Genomic DNA, 17,877 nt, shown 5'->3' with positions numbered 1-17,877 from the left:
TTTGGTACTCACCTAATGATGACACGCTACGGATCCGTCACGCCAGTGTTTGGTGCTCACCTAATGATGACACGCTACGGATCCGTCACGCCAGTGTTTGGTACTCACCTAATGATGACACGCTACGGATCCGTCACGCCAGTGTTTGGTGCTCACCTAATGATGACACGCTACGGATCCGTCACGCCAGTGTTTGGTACTCACCTAATGATGACACGCTACGGATCCGTCACGCCAGTGTTTGGTGCTCACCTAATGATGACACGCTACGGATCCGTCACGCCAGTGTTTGGTACTCACCTAATGATGACACGCTACGGATCCGTCACGCCAGTGTTTGGTGCTCACCTAATGATGACACGCTACGGATCCGTCACGCCAGTGTTTGGTACTCACCTAATGATGACACGCTACGGATCCGTCACGCCAGTGTTTGGTGCTCACCTAATGATGACACGCTACGGATCCGTCACGCCAGTGTTTGGTACTCACCTAATGATGACACGCTACGGATCCGTCACGCCAGTGTTTGGTGCTCACCTAATGATGACACGCTACGGATCCGTCACGCCAGTGTTTGGTACTCACCTAATGATGACACGCTACGGATCCGTCACGCCAGTGTTTGGCGCTCATATAATTATGACACGTTACAGATCCGTCACGCCAGTGTTTGGCGCTGACCTAATGAGAACATGTTACGCTTCCGTCATGTTAGTGTGTGGCGCTCACCCAGTGAGGACACGTTACGGATCCGTCATGCAAGTGTTTGGCGCTCACCTAATGACACGTTACAGATCCGTCATGCCAGTGTTTGGCGCTCACCTAATGGGAACATGTTATGCATCCGTCATGCTAATGTGTGGCGCTCATCTGATAAGGACACTTTACAGATCCGTCATGCCAGTGTTTTGTACTCACTCACCTCATAAGCCCTGAACAGGAGATACAGCTCTCTTGGCTTTGCATCCATCGGCAGGCCACTGACGAACAGAGTGCGCACCTGAAACAAACAATTAGCTTTAATGCCTCATCCAAATTGTAGCGGGCATTCTTATGCCTAACAGCGGCCCTGCAGGCATCGGTTTACTGCTGCAAAAGGCAGGAAACAAAAACGACATATTTGGCGCTAACTTGATCGACAGTTTAATGCGGACATTCCTCACGCCGACCGAACTATTCTCATGAATGGTACTGAAATATTACGGCGACAAGTGGACGGGCTGATCTGGAACTGTGATAAAGCACAGGTGATAAAACACGGAATATTTCAGCAACTTCCCAAAACTCGCGGATACTCCATATTATTGGATTATTATTCTGTTTACAGTGTAGTTTGTTAAATGAAAGTGTAAGGGATTTCTAAACAAAATATATTCGCTTCCATATTCTAAGGAATCCGGTTTATAAAACCGAAATTAACGGCCCATCCGGCCTTCTGTAGCAGATTCTTATAAATATCTTATTCTATAATAGCGGTCACCCCGCGATTCTTAATATAGATCTTAACTTAAATCTGAGAGTATACTTTTTCGTTACGCTGACCATGCAACACCCTCTATCCGCTAAAGTTGACACTAACTTCGCCGATAAGCGACGGTCACTCGGTCGGTATAGTTCGCTTGGGGACTAAAGCTTTGGAATTTTTTACATACTAAGAAAAAAGTGTTCGACGTAACAAGGCATAATAAAAAAACATACATTTATAATCCGAAATAAAATGTTACAAGAACAACAAATTAGGAAAGTAAATTAATAAATTCTATATCAGTACTTCACAAGATCATTTTCTCCTAAAGAGCTTCTACCATTTAGAATGTTTATATTTCTCTACTCTTGTTTTCCACTTGAATTGTTAGGCTGACGCCCCGGCAGATTTCCCTCCGAGGAAGCAGCTCGAAGTACACACTGGACAGGTGTCTGCGCGAATTCCATGGCCCTTATTATCACCCAGTAGATTCACATTATCAACATAAACCAACAGATGATGTGTCCCATTTAATTTCAATCCCATATTGTTATCCTGGGCCTCCCTAATGGCATATTCTAAAGCAAGGTTGAAAAGCAGTGGCGATAAAGCATCTCCTTGTTCAAGATTATTCTGGATGGGAAAATGATGAGACAAATATTTACCTATACGGACTATAACTGTCCTTTTCTTTCGCCCCCGTTTCTTGAAGTCACTTTTTTAACAGCCCTTCTCACCTACCTTCTTTTTTCTACTTAATTGTGATCTTCTTTGTTGTATTCAAATTTTATCTCAGGGTTTTTTGGGTTTAAATTTCTCAGGGTTAGTTGGTTTCTAAGGGGGTGAGGTTGTTGGATTCGGTACAGCTGGATCCTCTTATCTCAGAGCCTTATAGGGCAACGTTCAAAGAAGCAGAAAAAAAACACAGACTACCAAAGCACATTCACATTCAGAGGTATTATTATTCAAAACTTGTTAGTCACCGTTTAACACTTCACAATTGAATAGTTGTTGAGACACGATTGTAACTAAACCACTTTAGGTTTAAATTTATTATTAGTAAAACTTGTTTCGGGCTATGTGGTTAACACTTTACAACTGACTACTACCAGGATATTTTCCCAAGGGCCGGAGTGTGAGACTACTTCTTTCGTACGATTCCCGGTATGTGACTTTCACGTCTGGTTCTTACGAGTCCCGGTGCTTGATTGACTTCGACAACTTCATGTCCACTTCCTACGGAGTCCGGTGTGTGACGTTTTACGTCTGGTTCTTACTAGTCCCGGTGTGTGATTTTCACGTCTGTTTCTACGAAGCCCCGGTGTGTGGCTTCGACAACCTTGCGTCTACTTTCTACGGAGCCCTGTGTGTGACTGGCCTCGACAACTGATTTCTACTCGGACCTTCAAGTCCTTGTTTCCTCAGCGTCTTTGCTCTGTCACATCCTTAAATTTTAGTGATTGTTTATATTTGAAAAATAGGAGTATCTTAATTAGATATTCCTCCACTCCGTTTAAAGCTTACAAGGGTTTAAGGATTTCTGACTCCAACGTATTTCTGTCAGAATTTTGACAAATGTGAAGCTTGGATTGGGTCATTAAAACTTCACTCTTTTTAAGTTATGGCATTCACAAGCTGCCAAATATTGAATTCACAAAGAATGCTTTAGCAATTCTTTAATGTAACTTTCCTCCAATAAACCTTTGACGGGTGTCTTCCTGTTTCTGCTGTAAGCGTGGGAAGACGCTAACTCTTACATACAAGAAGGGACCTATGTCTCACTACATTTGTTCATTGCATTTCATTTTGAATAATTAAGATTTCAAATTAATAAAGTTAATTACATTCAAATAAGTTGCGTAGCAGTGGGACGGTTACAGGACTTTACCATACATTTAGTTTAAACATATTTTAGTCAGCCTAACTAGTTTCATGGGCATACCAAACTCTATGAGAACATTGTATAATACTGCCCTCCTAACTGAATCATAGGCTTTCTTGAAGTCTACGAACAGCTGATGTACTGTCTCATTGTGCTCCTATTTTTTCTCCAATATCTGACGAAGGGAAACGGTCTGATTAGTAGTTGATCCGTTACGTCGAAACCCACACTGATGATCCCCAATAATTTCACCCATGTATGGACTTAACCTTGAGAAAAAATATTGGATAAAATTTTTATGAAACTGACAGTAGTGATATCACCCCGATGATTACTACAGTCAGTTTTATCACCATTCTTGTGAACTGGTACAATAATAGATTCCTTCCGCTCTTCATGTAGTTTTTCCTTATGCCAAAAAAGAATTAATTAGCTTATGGTTCTTAGAACACGGTGATGAGCCTTCGGGTTCCATAAAATGCTGGGAAACTCTTGAGTAGCTGCAGAATTAGCGGCTCCTCCAGAAGGGCTCAGCTCCATGGCTAAGTAAGTAAGTATGGATCTTAGAACGTAATATTTCACCTCCTGCTTGAATCAGTTCTGCCGGAATTTGTTCATTAGCTGGCTACCTATATCATCAACTTTAAAATAGCAATGTCTACCTCAAATGGACTAAGATTAGGAACCAATGTCTCAGCTGTATACATTTCTATCTGCCTAACATCACTGACCCTATGTACATTCAATAACTGAGAGAAGTACTTCTTCCATCTCTTCAAATTGTTGTGAGAATCTGCTAGGAGATCACCATTCTCATCCTTCACTAAGACACTTCCAAATTGGTAACCCTTCTTAAATTCATTTATTCGTCTATAAAAGTCTCTAATGTTCTTGTTCTTACTGTTCGTTGCAAGCTGACTATTTTTTTCTTTTAGATATTCTGTAACCGTTTTTCTTCGGTTCTCCTAGCTCCGGTAGAGCAATTCGATTCCTTTCAGAGCGTGTTGATTGGCCACGACTTGGGTGATTAGTGGGGCTTTAGGCGTAGGGAAATCACCACAACACCAATTAACTGTATGGAGTCTTTATTAAATTTGCACTAATTATATAGAACAGCACCGTAGGGGTACACTTCACAGATTCGTGGATGTAGGCTTACTTACTGTTCTGGGGACGCACACTTAATAGTTACCACAGGGCGTGTTTACGGGGATCCGAACACGTGTACCCCCGGTGAACGTAACTTTCAAAGTCTCTTTGCCAAGCACCCTCTGAATGGTAAATACTTGCCCTAGTTACCCAAAATTCGGGCAAAGGACCTCCCACTTCAGACGATGATTGGCTGTACCGGGCAGACTGGGAGGTTGCTTATCATTCTCCTCCAATTAGGAAAGCGAATCTCCACTAGTGTACAGTTTACGGGTGAACCTTGCCACCTGCTGCGTGGCTGTCAAACTGAGATTTTTGGGTAGCAGGAACGACACTGCTAAATTTATGACTCCCCCTGTCAACTTTAGAATTTCTAAAGAATTCGGCCTTGTTACGCATTAAATTAACTGATTTACGAAAGGGCAGCTGGCTTCAAGCTTGACCCAAGCCACTTGCTGCATGTCTCAAGGGGGGAAAATTCCAAATTGTGAGGCGAAAGTGAATTTCACAAAACCCTAACCATACACAAACATCAATTGACCTTCCCATAAACTGGACAGTTACAATTCCCTCTTTATTTTTTCCTTGAAATTCCTTCTCATCTTACGTCTTATGTTCTTCAGATTACCCCCACTCATTTCGCTTTGATCGTATAACCACTACTATTTGGCTTGTTTCCTTCGACCTGACAAATCTGGACATCATTCGTCGAACCATGCGTTATGCTTCTTCAATTCATAATAGACTAGACCCTCTTTAGCAGAAATTTTTGTATTCTCTCCAATAGCTTCCCAGGCTCTATATATCCACTTCAGCGTCTAAGTTTTCCAAAGCTATGAACCTATTTGAGATTTCAACGCGATACTGCTCTTACCCTCTACCTTGTTTAATTTTTGAACTGAAACTCTCCATACGAATCTCTTTAATTTTTTGTTTACTCACTACCAGTCTCTCCCTAACTTTTACCGCCACCAGAGAGTGGTCAGTATCATAATCTGTTACCTTGAATGATCGGACATCAAGTCTATTTGAATGTCGTCTCATATCAATCAAAATATCGTCATTTTGATTTGAGTCTTTTCGTCAGAAGATTTAAAAATAAATTTTATATTATGATGTAGAAATAGCGTACATTTTAAAGTCAGTTTTTATTTTAATTTGTCATAGTTATATATTCTAACTTAATTATCGTTACGAATTTCGTGTAAAATTTCATTCCAAACTGTTGGTTTCAAAATGTCTTCCTTATCTATTTTGGCATTGAAATCTCCTAACAAAATTTTCATATGGCAAAAGTGAAGTTGTCCTATGTTATCTAATTAAGCACTATGCCATGAAGGCGTATGGGGGAACTGATGTATAGATCCACTTTTTTTTTTACCTCGGTACTAACTGGAGGTGAGTGTTCAGCTTCACGCCCCTGACGGTTTACCCCCGGGGAAAGATTCCTCGGTACCCAATGGATAGGAAGTTGGGTAGACTCCAGAGCCAGTCCGGACGACGTGAAAAAGAGAAAATTCTTGACTTTATCGCAACTCGAACTCTGACCACTAGGTCATCCAGCCCGTAGCTAATATCTGTATCCACTAGGTTATCCCGGTTCCTAATGCAAAAGAAGGTTCAAATATAATGCTATGTACATAATACAATTCTTTTTTGCTACCGTTTAAGGCGACCTTGTGTAGAACATACAAGTATAGTGCCCATTGGAAGTTTGGCAGTTTCGACGTGTAGTTTGCCCTCCGATCGTGTGGTATTAAAAGCGATATCACGAAGTCATGACTATCTTAAGACAATACGTCCAGTATGTTCAATATAAATTGTTTTCAAACTACACAATACCAAGTGATTACTCTCTCAGTCAGAGTATTGTGATTCTGCTCAGTTACGAACACACATCTGCACAGAAAACTGATAAGAAACATCGCTCTATCCAATATTACACTGCAGGATCCTGTCGCGCTGTGATCTCTAAGTTATCACCCGCACTTCTCACTGTTCCTCTGCCGTTTCGTCGCTGTTGTCACACTTCAAGAACATTTATCCCTTCTTGTTATTCGAACACTACGTGTGTCTGCCCAAATGGCATCAGAACAGCTACACACAGCACCAAAGGAAAGCCAACACAACGAAACATACACCAGACCCACAACACGTGCACGCAATAAAATAACCAGGGCATGATATTTTAAAATAAAATATTGTCATTTATATGTGTGGCTGCCGGTCACGGTAGCCGAGCGGTCTAAGGCATGCAATGTCTTCGCTCGCTCGGAAGCCGGGATCGTGGGTTCGAATCCCACTCAGGGCATGGATGTTTTTCTGTGTTTTTCTGTGTTTGTCTACAGGTAGAGGCCTTGCGACGAGCTGATCACTCGCCCAAGGAGTCCTACCGAATGTGTAAGATCTAGAAAAACCGAAGTGAACGGAGTTCATTGAGGTAAGCCTAGGCCCACTGGGACTGTAGTGCCAAGGAAAAAATATGTGTGGCTATTAGACTGGGTATGAACTGAATATTGTATTTATTGACACCACGCGGAACTACAAGTAATTACAGCGCTACCTCTAATTTCCACACTTTACAAATCATCACGGCACTCGCTAAGTATTTTCCAGCTCTGCTGTGTCTTAACCTGACGTTCCCTTGCAACGGCTTCTAACAGTGGAGATTCTTCAGATCCCTGCATTCAGGCCCTCTTGTCATAGCCGCCCGTGCAGAATTATTATCAACTGTGAACTCAACTATAGCGCCATCTTTTCTCAGCCTCAGCAGAGCTCAACTCTCGACTTCCAAACCTCAACACTCTCTCAATTATTCCCTCAGCAAAAAGTCGGAGTCAAAAGTCACATTATGACTGACGGTTAATAAGTAAGTATTGGTGTCGAGGCTCATCTGGGGCTCATGATCAGATATATTTTACTGTTTGACAGTTATGGTCTTGTTTTTGTGCGCGCCGTCTCTGACGAGAGGACGGGTCTGTCTTTTGTATATGCTGCTGGCACTTGGCAGCGCAGTGTTCCTCGGGTCCGAGTCCCTTGGAACTAGCGACCATGATTTACTGTCTCAGATTTGAGACTTCAATTTTCGTCGCCTCCTACGACTCGCAGAGATACGGTGAAGGTATTCGACCCCGCCTCCACACGGGTCTGGGGTCCTTGTTATATAGCCTTGGGGCGAACCCAACAGAAAATGCTGTTTCCTAACAATCCCTGTATTGTTACTTTCATATTCGTTGTCACGGGAACGTGTTCACCGAGCCGCTGCCCGGCAATGAACTTCTCTGTCTTCAAAATTCCGCCTTCAGACGTCATGTCATAATACTTTAAAAGAATTTTACATTTTTAAAATGCAAAGTGTAGCAGTGTGACCACCGGGCAGTAGCTTCCTTTACAGCCCGTACACCTGATGATGACAGCCGGTTGGGCCGAAACATGTTAAGTTCGAAAAATAGGGAGAGACGAGTGCTTTTGAAGTGTGAATTTTAATACACCGACGAAGTTGCATGGGGACGGTGAGAAGTGTGAGTGACAATTTGCGACGTATCCGAGCCAGAGCAATCCACTCTACATCACAAGAACGTAAAACAACTGAATGACACATTCTTCTGGTTTCTGATGTCGCCTAGTTCAGACAGCCACAAATTTTTCGAGATGCAAGTGGCCACCATGTGCAGGCTCTAAGTGTAGGTCAAGGGAGATGAGGTTGCTCGGATTATCATCTGCTTCTGCTGGTTTCCTGCATGGCTTACGTTTCTACACTGAAGATGAAGGCGAAAATTTCCTACGAAACGTCGGGCTGTCTCCAAATTACATGACCTCACGACCTAGAAGCTACTACACTTGGATTATAATCTTTCCTATTGGATATTTTCTGTACTTCCCAAAGTTTTCATACTTCTTATATTTGATGTGAATATTGCAGGGTGTTATTATGTAACGACCGCGAGATGGGGGGATATACCAGGGCCGTTTCAAGGCAACGGCTCGGTAAACACGTTCCCGTTGCTAGGCAGCACATTCTTAATATTACAACAGTTGGACTACAACAATGGAAGAGCAGAGGCTTCTGCGTGGTCCGCGCCGAGATGTTATAAGTAAGGTACAAGGTCAGTAGAGAGTCAGTTCTGTACGGGAGTCTGTGAAGAGAGAGCGTGAGTTGGAGGCAGACGAATGATCATTGTTGTAGCCGATACCAGGAAACGTCTAATAACAGAATGAGGACACTAGACAATGAGCTCTAGTGAACTTTAAATTAAGGAAATAGCGACACCCTTGTACTTACCTGTAGTTACGACATGTAAGTTGTCAATAAATCCAATCTCCATTCCAACCCTCCGTCTATAGGTACCCCTACATGACAGTATTTGCAAAAGCTAAAAATAAAGGTGACGCACAAAAATAATCTTCCCAGATATTTCTATGAGTGCGAAAGTGTCTCTTACCTCGAGGGAAAATAATTCGTTTGAAAATTCGTTCCTGCAAATATCTCGGACTTACAGGTAAGTGAGTTTTTCAGGATATTACACGACGAGTCATATAAGATTTGAGGTTATCGCAGTGGTTATCTCTTGGGATATAACGCCGTTTAGTTCGTTGAAATTAATATTTCTCCGAAACGTCCGTAAATTTCCAACGGAATACACGGCGTTTGTTACCATGACGTACTTCGTGATTTATAGAGATCACAAAGGATATTAAAATCTAGGAGGCTACGATGGGCTGGTCATGTAGCTAGGACAGGAAGAGATAAGAATGGATACGAGATGTTTTTGGAGTTAATCGTTTGAAAAATATTTCCAATTAGAAAAAGCAAGAATCAAGCAAAAGAATAACATGAGGATTGATATCAGATGGATGGATGAAGTTGACTTTGGATAATGCTTTAATTAATGACAGCAATGAGGCTCTGTAATTAACTGAAACTAAGAAGGTGCGAGGGAAAGGATACAGTGTCATCTCCACCCAAATGAGGGGACGTTGCTGTGTACATCCAGTTGGGTCGTGGATGGATCCATGTTTTTTTTTTCCTTGGCACTACAGCCACAGTGGGCTTAGGCCTACCTCCATGAACTTCTCCGTTCACTTCGGTTTTTCTAGATCTTACACATTCGATAGGACACCTTGGGCGGGTGATCGGCTCGTCGCAAGGCCTCTACCTGTACACAAACACAGAAAAACGCACACACAAACTAAACATCCAAGCCCTGAGTGGGATTCGAACCCACGATCCCGGTTTCCAAGCGAGCGAAGACAGTACATGCCTTAGACCGCTCGGCTACCGTGACCGGCCGATCCAGGTTTAGGATCTCAGGTTATCACAGCGGTGGTTACGAGAAGTTCTGTCTTGTAGTATATAACGCAGTGTAGTCCGTTGAAATTCAACTGACGTTCAAAGGAACATATCTCTTCCATCTTCAAGTTCGAAGAATAAGCTGAGTAAGAAACCAGCGCAACATGTTTCTTCGAAATGTCGGTTGACTTTCAACGGGACTGTACGGCGTTATATTTTCTTGCATTATTTTCGTCTTCAGTTTTGTTCGTTTTGTATATTTTTATTTTGGACTACTTCTTCCTTTGATTGTCAAAGAACAGTTTGATTCTCGTGAAAGAAGTTTGCGACTGCAACTTTGGCTGGTTCCGTTCAACTGTAATGTCAGAGAGCTCTCTGTGTCTCAGACGTATTTGTATCTTATACTCTGCCTCCTGTGCGAAGGAGTGCACGTCATTATCAGTCAGTGACGTACATAGTTGCATCATCGTTATGAAGTTAATAAAGTTAAGGCAAAGGTATCCCTGTAACAGGGCTTGGAGGCCCATAGGATTGTGAGATGTTGAGGCTCCCACATTTTCACCAGATAATCGGGTCACAGATGGCGGTGAAGTTGTCAACTTTACGCTCCGGCCGCCCTTTACCTCTAGAAATATTCCTGGTACTCATTTGTGCTAGGGGCTGAGTTGACCCCAGGGCCTATATTGCGGCTAGAAGGATTAGGTCAATTCAAAAACCCAGTAACCCAACTGGGAATCGAACCAGCGACCTTCCGGCTTGTAGCATAGTTCCTCAACCAATAAGGCTACCTCATGCCCCTTATAAAGACAATAGATTACTTTTCAACATACTCCGCTTGTTCAAGCGATGGGGGGGGGGGNGAAATTCAGACGTACGAGTACGCGGGGACATTTTCTTCCGTAAGGTTTGCTACACATAGTGTGATATAACCTGCTTCGTAGAGTTGATTGACTCTATGAATGTGATCCGCTCTCTCATAAGAGAGTTACATATCTCCACGTGGTAACAGTGACGAGGGGGCAGGCACTGGAATTTCTTGCTGGATCAATAGTCTGACGTTTTACAGGAATGGCGGTGGTGGCGGGGGGCTCGCATCAGTCACGGACACTGATAAAAGGGTAGCCCCCTTCGGCCAACTCCTGTAATTACTTCACCTATTCAGCAAATGAACCTGCACAAATATCAAACGTCCCATCCTGTAGCTCCAATCTGAAACAACTTGTAGTCTTCATTCCACTGCCGAATCGTTTAGCTCTGCGTGATCACACCGCACATTCTGGAGCTGTAGGTACATGCGACATGGAATGATGTGCCAGTTTACAAGCAACTCGTAGGAAAACAGTCTTAATGGAAATAAATGTTGACTTCAGGAACACCAACTCCTACTTCAAGGAATTTATTATTAAATTCGGGGGCACGTGGTAGCGTAGTTGATTGAGGCACTATGCTACAAGCCGGAAGGTCTTGGGTTAAAGTCCCGATGAGGTCATTGGATTGTTTTCAATTTACCTAATCCTTTCAGCCGCACTATGACCCTGGGGTAGACTAAGCCTCTAAGAGAAATGAGTACCCGGAACCTTCCTGGAGGTATAGGCCGGCCGGCGCTTAAGGGTGACAAACTCACGGCCATCTGTGAGCCGATTGTCCTGAAAACGTGGGAGACTCGACGTCTCACAACCCTATGGGCCCGTTGCAGGTATTACTTTACCTCATCTAATTTTACTGCTTGCACCGTCCGCTTCAGAGAACTGCACTGTATTTGTTCTTCGTAGAGCGGAGATTTGGTGGAGTCACAAGAACATTAGGGACGAAAAACTAAAGGAGGGTTGTTCAACACACTGCGAATTGTGAACAAATTAAATTCCCCACTGTAGATCTCTCTCAAGTAATTATGTAACCCCATGGAGCAAAACCTTTACTCAGAAGCTAGCGGTTATTCGATTGTGAAGAAACTCCTCCTAATGGTAACCAGAGCAATGTCAGCACACCTCTGGACCCTACCCTAACCCCACACAACAAGTTGGCTCAAGCCGTAACCCTTCCGACTTGCATTTGGGAAGTGCCAGATTCCATTTTCATGCTGGACACTCACTACCAAGAAAGAAGTTTCCTGTGGATTCCTTCCCTTGCCCCAGACAAACGCCGGGATAGCACCTTAAAGCAGACCAGTATCGCGTCCTTCCGGGTTCAATCCAGTTCACTGTTCATTATCATCCGATCATCAGACCTACAAAATCTGCGTATTATTCGCTTAGTGGGGGGTGTAGTCCAACTGGGTCCACTGGGCACGTCGGCCATTGATTGGCCTATTGTACCTGCCCCGGGTGATTATGATCATGGAGAATTTGGTGGAATGAAGGTTGACAGGGGAAACCGAAGACTCGGAAAAAATCTGCCCCAGCGCCAATTTGTCCACCACAAATCCCACTTTACCAGATCCGGGTTCGAACCCGGGCCGCTGCGGTGGGAAGCCAGCGACTAACCGCTTGGGCTATGGCGCGGCCTTACACAACCTCAGAAACTGCAAGCGCCTAAAAGCAAGACACTGACCCATACGTCATTATGTTTTGCAGTTGTAGCTAGCTCAGTCAGTATAGCGAAGGGCGAAGGGCTCGAATGCCCGGGTTCGATTCCCTTCAGCGCAAGAATTTCTTTTCTCCACAGCATCCAGACCGACTCTGAGGCCCACCCAGCCACCTATCCAATGGGTACCGCAGGCTCTTTCTCCGGGGGTTAAGCGGCCGAGGCGTGAATGTAACCACTCCCCTCCACCTAGTGCCGAGATCAAGAATGGTGGAGCTATAACTCCACTCCCACATATGTCTTCGTGGCATAGTGACTGAACCATGACTGATCGGTTTATTTAACTTTTCTTTTTTTGTTTGTATTCTCTCTGTTATGCTGCTTTGTATTCTATTGTGGTAGGGAGTCCTTGTTGTGTTTTGTGTATTGTTTGAACGTGTTGTTACTTTTTGTAACTACTTGTCTGTTGCCCTTTGTTGTACTACTGCCACCGGGTTAAAACCCAATTGCAGTAAATAATAATAATAATAATAATAATAATAATAATAGTGCTTAACTATTTAAACACAGGGACAATTTTACTTTTTAATTGTAGTTTTCTGGTTTGTAAAATATTTTCTTTTGCGGGCAGATCATGACGTTTCGGAGGAGCATGCTTCCTTTATCTTCGGGGTAGAAGTGTCTTTTTGGCCGAATATCGACGGTTCGGAGGAACTTGCTGAAAATGAAGGCAGATTGGTTTTCTGAGGCGCCAATATCCGCCCACAGAAGTACACGGTGTCCAATCTCATAAGACCACAATTCTCTGAATGAGGTGGGCAGGTCATGTAGCACGAATGGGGGAGACGAGGAATGCGTATAGGATATTGGTGGGCAAGCCAGAAGGAAAGAGACCACAGGGAAGACCAAGGCGTAAGTGGGTGGACAATATTAGAATGGATCTTAGAGAGATAGGATGGGATGGTATGGATTGGATAGATCTGGCTCAGGATAGGGACCAGTGGAGGGCTCTTGTGAACACGGTAATAAACCTTCGGGTTCCATAAAATGCTGGGAAATTCTTGAGTAGCTGCAGAATTGACGACTCCTCCAGAAGGTCTCAGCTCCATGAGTAAGTAAGTAAGTAAGTAAGTAAGTAAGTACACCTCGCACTGAATACGTGATCAGTCTTTTAAGGTTTCAGTATGTGCAGCTTCCCAGGCCGTTACGCCGAAACAGTACATTGAATGAGAGGACGTGCTGCTAGTGATCGCCATTAACAAGACTGCGCACGCGTAATGGACAGTCAAGTCTGCAGCAGCAATGAGTGGGCTTGTGGGTCACTCCCACAGCAGCACACACTTCAGGAATAATACGGCAGCTGCTCGAAGGCAAATGCGTGTGGAACAAGAGCGGGAACACTTAGCTCGTGCAGATGCGATTCTTTACATTTCTCATATCTGTGGAAGTATACCATTTTCTTAATTCAGCAAAGAGCCTTCTCTCACATTCATGGTCTGAAAAGAGAAGCTTTATTTTTTCCCAGCAGAACTTGGCAACAAAAAAAGAAAGAAAAAACATGCAGAATACTTCACCGTATCATCTGCTGATGATATGTTGGAACGTGAGAATGCTAAAACTAGGAAAAGCTGTGAGCATTTCGTTATATATTTCGTTCAATCCCAGCAATGTCGTAATAAATATTGTCACATCACCGAGTGTGATTATGAACGAGGTTTGGATTGGTGATCGGATTTAGCGAACACTTTAACACACAGAGAGTGACTTCACATTATAAATCAATATCACACACACTTCTCAGTCATGTCGGTTGCTAACGGCTTCCAACAATGGACGTTCCTCTGTTTCCGGGCTTACGTCGTCGCTGGCTGGCGGCTATCTCACACCAACCTCCTACTCTTCTAACTGCCGTCTTAGGGCTGTCCCGCAAGCCAAAGTCAGAGTGAGAGTTACTTTACGACTGGCGACTTACCGCCAAATAGTACGTCATGGCGCCATGGTGCTCGAGGCACACTCCTGTTTGGCAAGCTGATGGTTACTAAACTGGTAGAGAAATTCCAGAGATGTGGACTAGTTCTATTAACTGGGACCAATTGACTACGTTCCACCTGAAAACGGAGACAGAATTCAGTCTCCGAACCGCTGTGTGTGTTTTAAATAAAAGCAGGACGATGGATAATGTCCATAAACACAACAACTGAGGGTTAATTGTAACTGGAATTGTATGGTTCATTTAAAATAAAAGCCAAAGTTTGCGTAAAATATTCCATTCGGGATGATTAACATAATCTGGAAATTTTAGGCGCTAGTTACTGATAAGATATACCCGGCTGTTTCGAAGTCAGCTGTGATAATTTCTCATTGCAACCTTTTTGAAGATTGCACTTTAAAGGGAAAAGGGGTGGCGTGGAGCCGAGGGTTAGTGTTCCCTTCCCTCCGTGTGCACGGCATCCTTCAATTCAATGATTTTGTAGCAACAGAAAGCAAATCACCAAACCCCAACGCTAGGAAATTATCTTCAGTTCCAAACTAAGGCAGTTTATTGCCTGCATCCGGTTTCTGACAAACAGAACCGAGGCCTCTTGAATCTGCTCCCTTCTGCCATTTCTTAAATTTCGTTCAAGAGAAGTATAGGCCTATGGAATATATCCAAAGGGTTCTGACGATGGTGTATAGTACTCAGAATTACAGGTGTTTCGGACTTTGTCCATCGTCTGGTATGTTTAACCAATCAGATCAGCCAACCCAGTTTGGACATTTCTCCCATATTGGTTCCGCCTATCAGCAATGAGTTTACCAATTCACGTGACAGATTCTTCATGGGTTTCCATAAAGTTTCGGCCTCGAGTGTTCAGGTTTTAGTTCACAGATGGCCCTAGCGGTAGGCACTACATGTCTTCAAAAATTCTCCATTTAATACTATGCATTGGTGTTCACGGACTTGGTTTGTTGGTTAGGTTTGTAGCATCAATTTCTACCTCCATTTCTATCGCAGTGCCACGAATGTTGGTCCTTTATGACTTTTTTTTTTCATATTTTCCTGTTATCTCTCCTGGATATAGCCTGGTTTCAGGTATTTAAATAGCTGTAGTGAATCCATTCCTTGGGGATGTAAATAAGGGGAGAGTTAAATTTGGCCATGAATCCCCTCTGGACTCGGATGTGAGAATGACTTTGCTGGCGACGACCAGCAGCAATTTTAAACGATAGACCCATCCTCTCTGACGACAGGATGTCACATAAGATCTATACAAATAGATCTAAAATAAATTTACTAGTCGCGAGTCTCAAAGGTTGTCGCCAAGACGAACTGATTGGCGGTGAACCGCCAGTCGTAAAGTAACCTGATTCTAACTTATGATTCTGACATGGGCTGACCAGTGATTGAGGTTAGCTCTTTCTACGAGACTCAACAGAGTAGGTGTCTCCACCCTCACCTGGGGAAGGAAACAGATCCATTTTCCGAAACTGTTCTTTTTTTCTGCTTTTCAGAATACCGGACGGTGGACAAAGTCCGAAAATCCAGTAATTCTGGGCCTATGGAGTATATTCCAAACAAGGTACCTTCGACCTGGATTCGAAACAAGATAGGGACCTTTCAAAGTGTGGGTATAATGTCACGGGTACCGAAAGGCTACAGCACAAGATTCCGCGTGAATTGACAGTCTCAGAACGTATTAACTGTATTAACGGAGACCTACATACGGAACGGAGCCTTGCTCTGCCAGTGCTGGCAGGGTCGGCTGTTTTCAAATATTAATCCTTCCTTCCATCCACATACGTCAAGTTTGGAGCTGGAACGAACAGGAGGACAGGCAATTCGTGTAAATTAAATATGGATGACCACTAGTAGCAGCAGCTGTAGAAGTAGGAGTTTGGGCGCACGATGGCGCCAGAAGAACTCCATGTCTGACTGGGGCGGAAGGATGCCGTGTTGCACGCCAGGCAGACGACAAAGTCCATGCATAAATGTCATCAGTAGCGTACATGAAATGGCATTAAAAATTAGAGGGAAAGTCTCAATTTCGTCACCGCAATCTTGATACGAAACTTCACTTACAACAAAGATTGAGACATAATGTAAAGTAGCAGCCTAACTACCTGGAAAAACTGAGAATTTAATTCAGTAACTTCCTCATCTTTCATGGAACCTGAAGGTTCATTATTACCTTCTCAAGAGCTCACAACCTGACCCCGTATCAAAATGAATCCAATCCATGTTGCATGCAAAATTCGTTTTAATATTACCTTAATATCTAAGAGTATATCTACAAAGAAGCTAGAAGGCTGGGGTTCGATTCTCGGTGTAGGCAAGAGATTCTTTTCTCTACTCCAAAGCAACCCGACCTGCTATTGCTCTACCCAGAATTCTACTCAATGCGTATCGAGGGTTCTTTGGCAGAAAGGGGGAGAAGTGGCCGGGGCGTGAAGCTGATCACTTACCACCACCTAGGGTCACGCGGTAGCGTACTTGGTTGAGGCACTATGCTACAAGCCGGGTTAGATTCCCGAGGTCACCGGATTTTTCAATTGACATATTCCTTCCAGCCACTCTTTGGTCCTGAGGTCGACTCAGCCTCTAACAGAGCTGAGTACCAGAAAACTTCCTAGGGGTATAGGTCGGCCGACGCGTAAGGCTGACAACCTCACCGCCACATGTGGTTCGATTGTCTAGAAAATGTGGGAGCATCGACTTCTCACAACCCTATGGATCTCCAGGGTCTGTTACACGGATAGCATTACTTTACTTGAAATAGGTGAAGTAAAGCGATAGCGGATAGTCTGCTTAACCCATGCTACCTGAGTACGGACGATCATATTTGGAAAGCCAGAAGCAGGAAACAATGAACAGATGTTGGCAAATATTCCTTTGTAAATAGGACCATAGCCGGCAAAGTAAGCCGAGCGGTCTAAGGCATGTACTGTCTTCGCTCGCTTGGAAACCGGGTCGTGGGTTCGAATCCCACTCAGGACATGGATGTTCAGTTTGTGTGTGTGCGTTTTTCTGTGTTTTTGTACAGGTAGAAACCTTGCGACGAGCTGATCACCCGCCCAAGGAGTCCTACCGAATGGGTAAGATCTAGAAAAACCGAAGTGAACGGAGAAGTTCATGGAGGTAGGCCTAGGCCCACTGGGGCTGCAGTGCCAAGGAAAAAAAAATAGGACCATAAAGGATTGGAACAGTTTACATGCAGGCATACTCGCGTCTTTTCCCAGTAATATACTAAAAACTTTTAGAAAGAGGGTTAGGAAAGCTGTTGCAAGTACAGAGGCCTTAGGCGGAGTTCAATGAAACACGTGAAGTAATGTGAAGTGTCCTTGACGAGTGCAGTGAAATGAACAGAAGCACGTGCCCTTTTATATATTTATATGTTTGAATCTGCACTGTGTATACCTTGTTTACTGTATTGTTTATGATTTAGTTTTGTATTGTTCCCTTATGTTACAGACTTTCCTTGTCTGCATCAGTGTAAGTTCTACTGTNCTGATCACCCGCCCAAGGAGTCCTACCGAATGTGTAAGATCTAGAAAAACCGAAGTGAACGGAGAAGTTCGTGGAGATAG

The 17,877-nt window shown here is 43.6% G+C and overlaps 1 protein-coding gene across 1 annotated transcript in view; it reads right to left on the bottom strand.

Annotated features, from left to right (window-relative positions):
* LOC111871720 (protein couch potato) overlaps positions 1 to 17,877 on the bottom strand; it is a 585,761-nt gene that overhangs the window by 155,166 nt on the left and 412,718 nt on the right. The window contains exon 2 of the mRNA XM_023865011.2: positions 926 to 1,003. Within this exon, the coding sequence (XP_023720779.1) occupies positions 926 to 973 (48 nt within the window). The 5' untranslated portion in view covers positions 974 to 1,003. The remainder of the gene's footprint in view (positions 1 to 925; positions 1,004 to 17,877) is intronic.

This window comes from Cryptotermes secundus, unplaced genomic scaffold (assembly GCF_002891405.2).
Source record: "Cryptotermes secundus unplaced genomic scaffold, Csec_1.0 scaffold514, whole genome shotgun sequence".
NCBI lineage: Eukaryota > Metazoa > Arthropoda > Insecta > Blattodea > Kalotermitidae > Cryptotermes > Cryptotermes secundus.
Note: the sequence above shows the minus strand (reverse complement) of the source record. Positions and strands in the feature narration are given on the sequence as shown.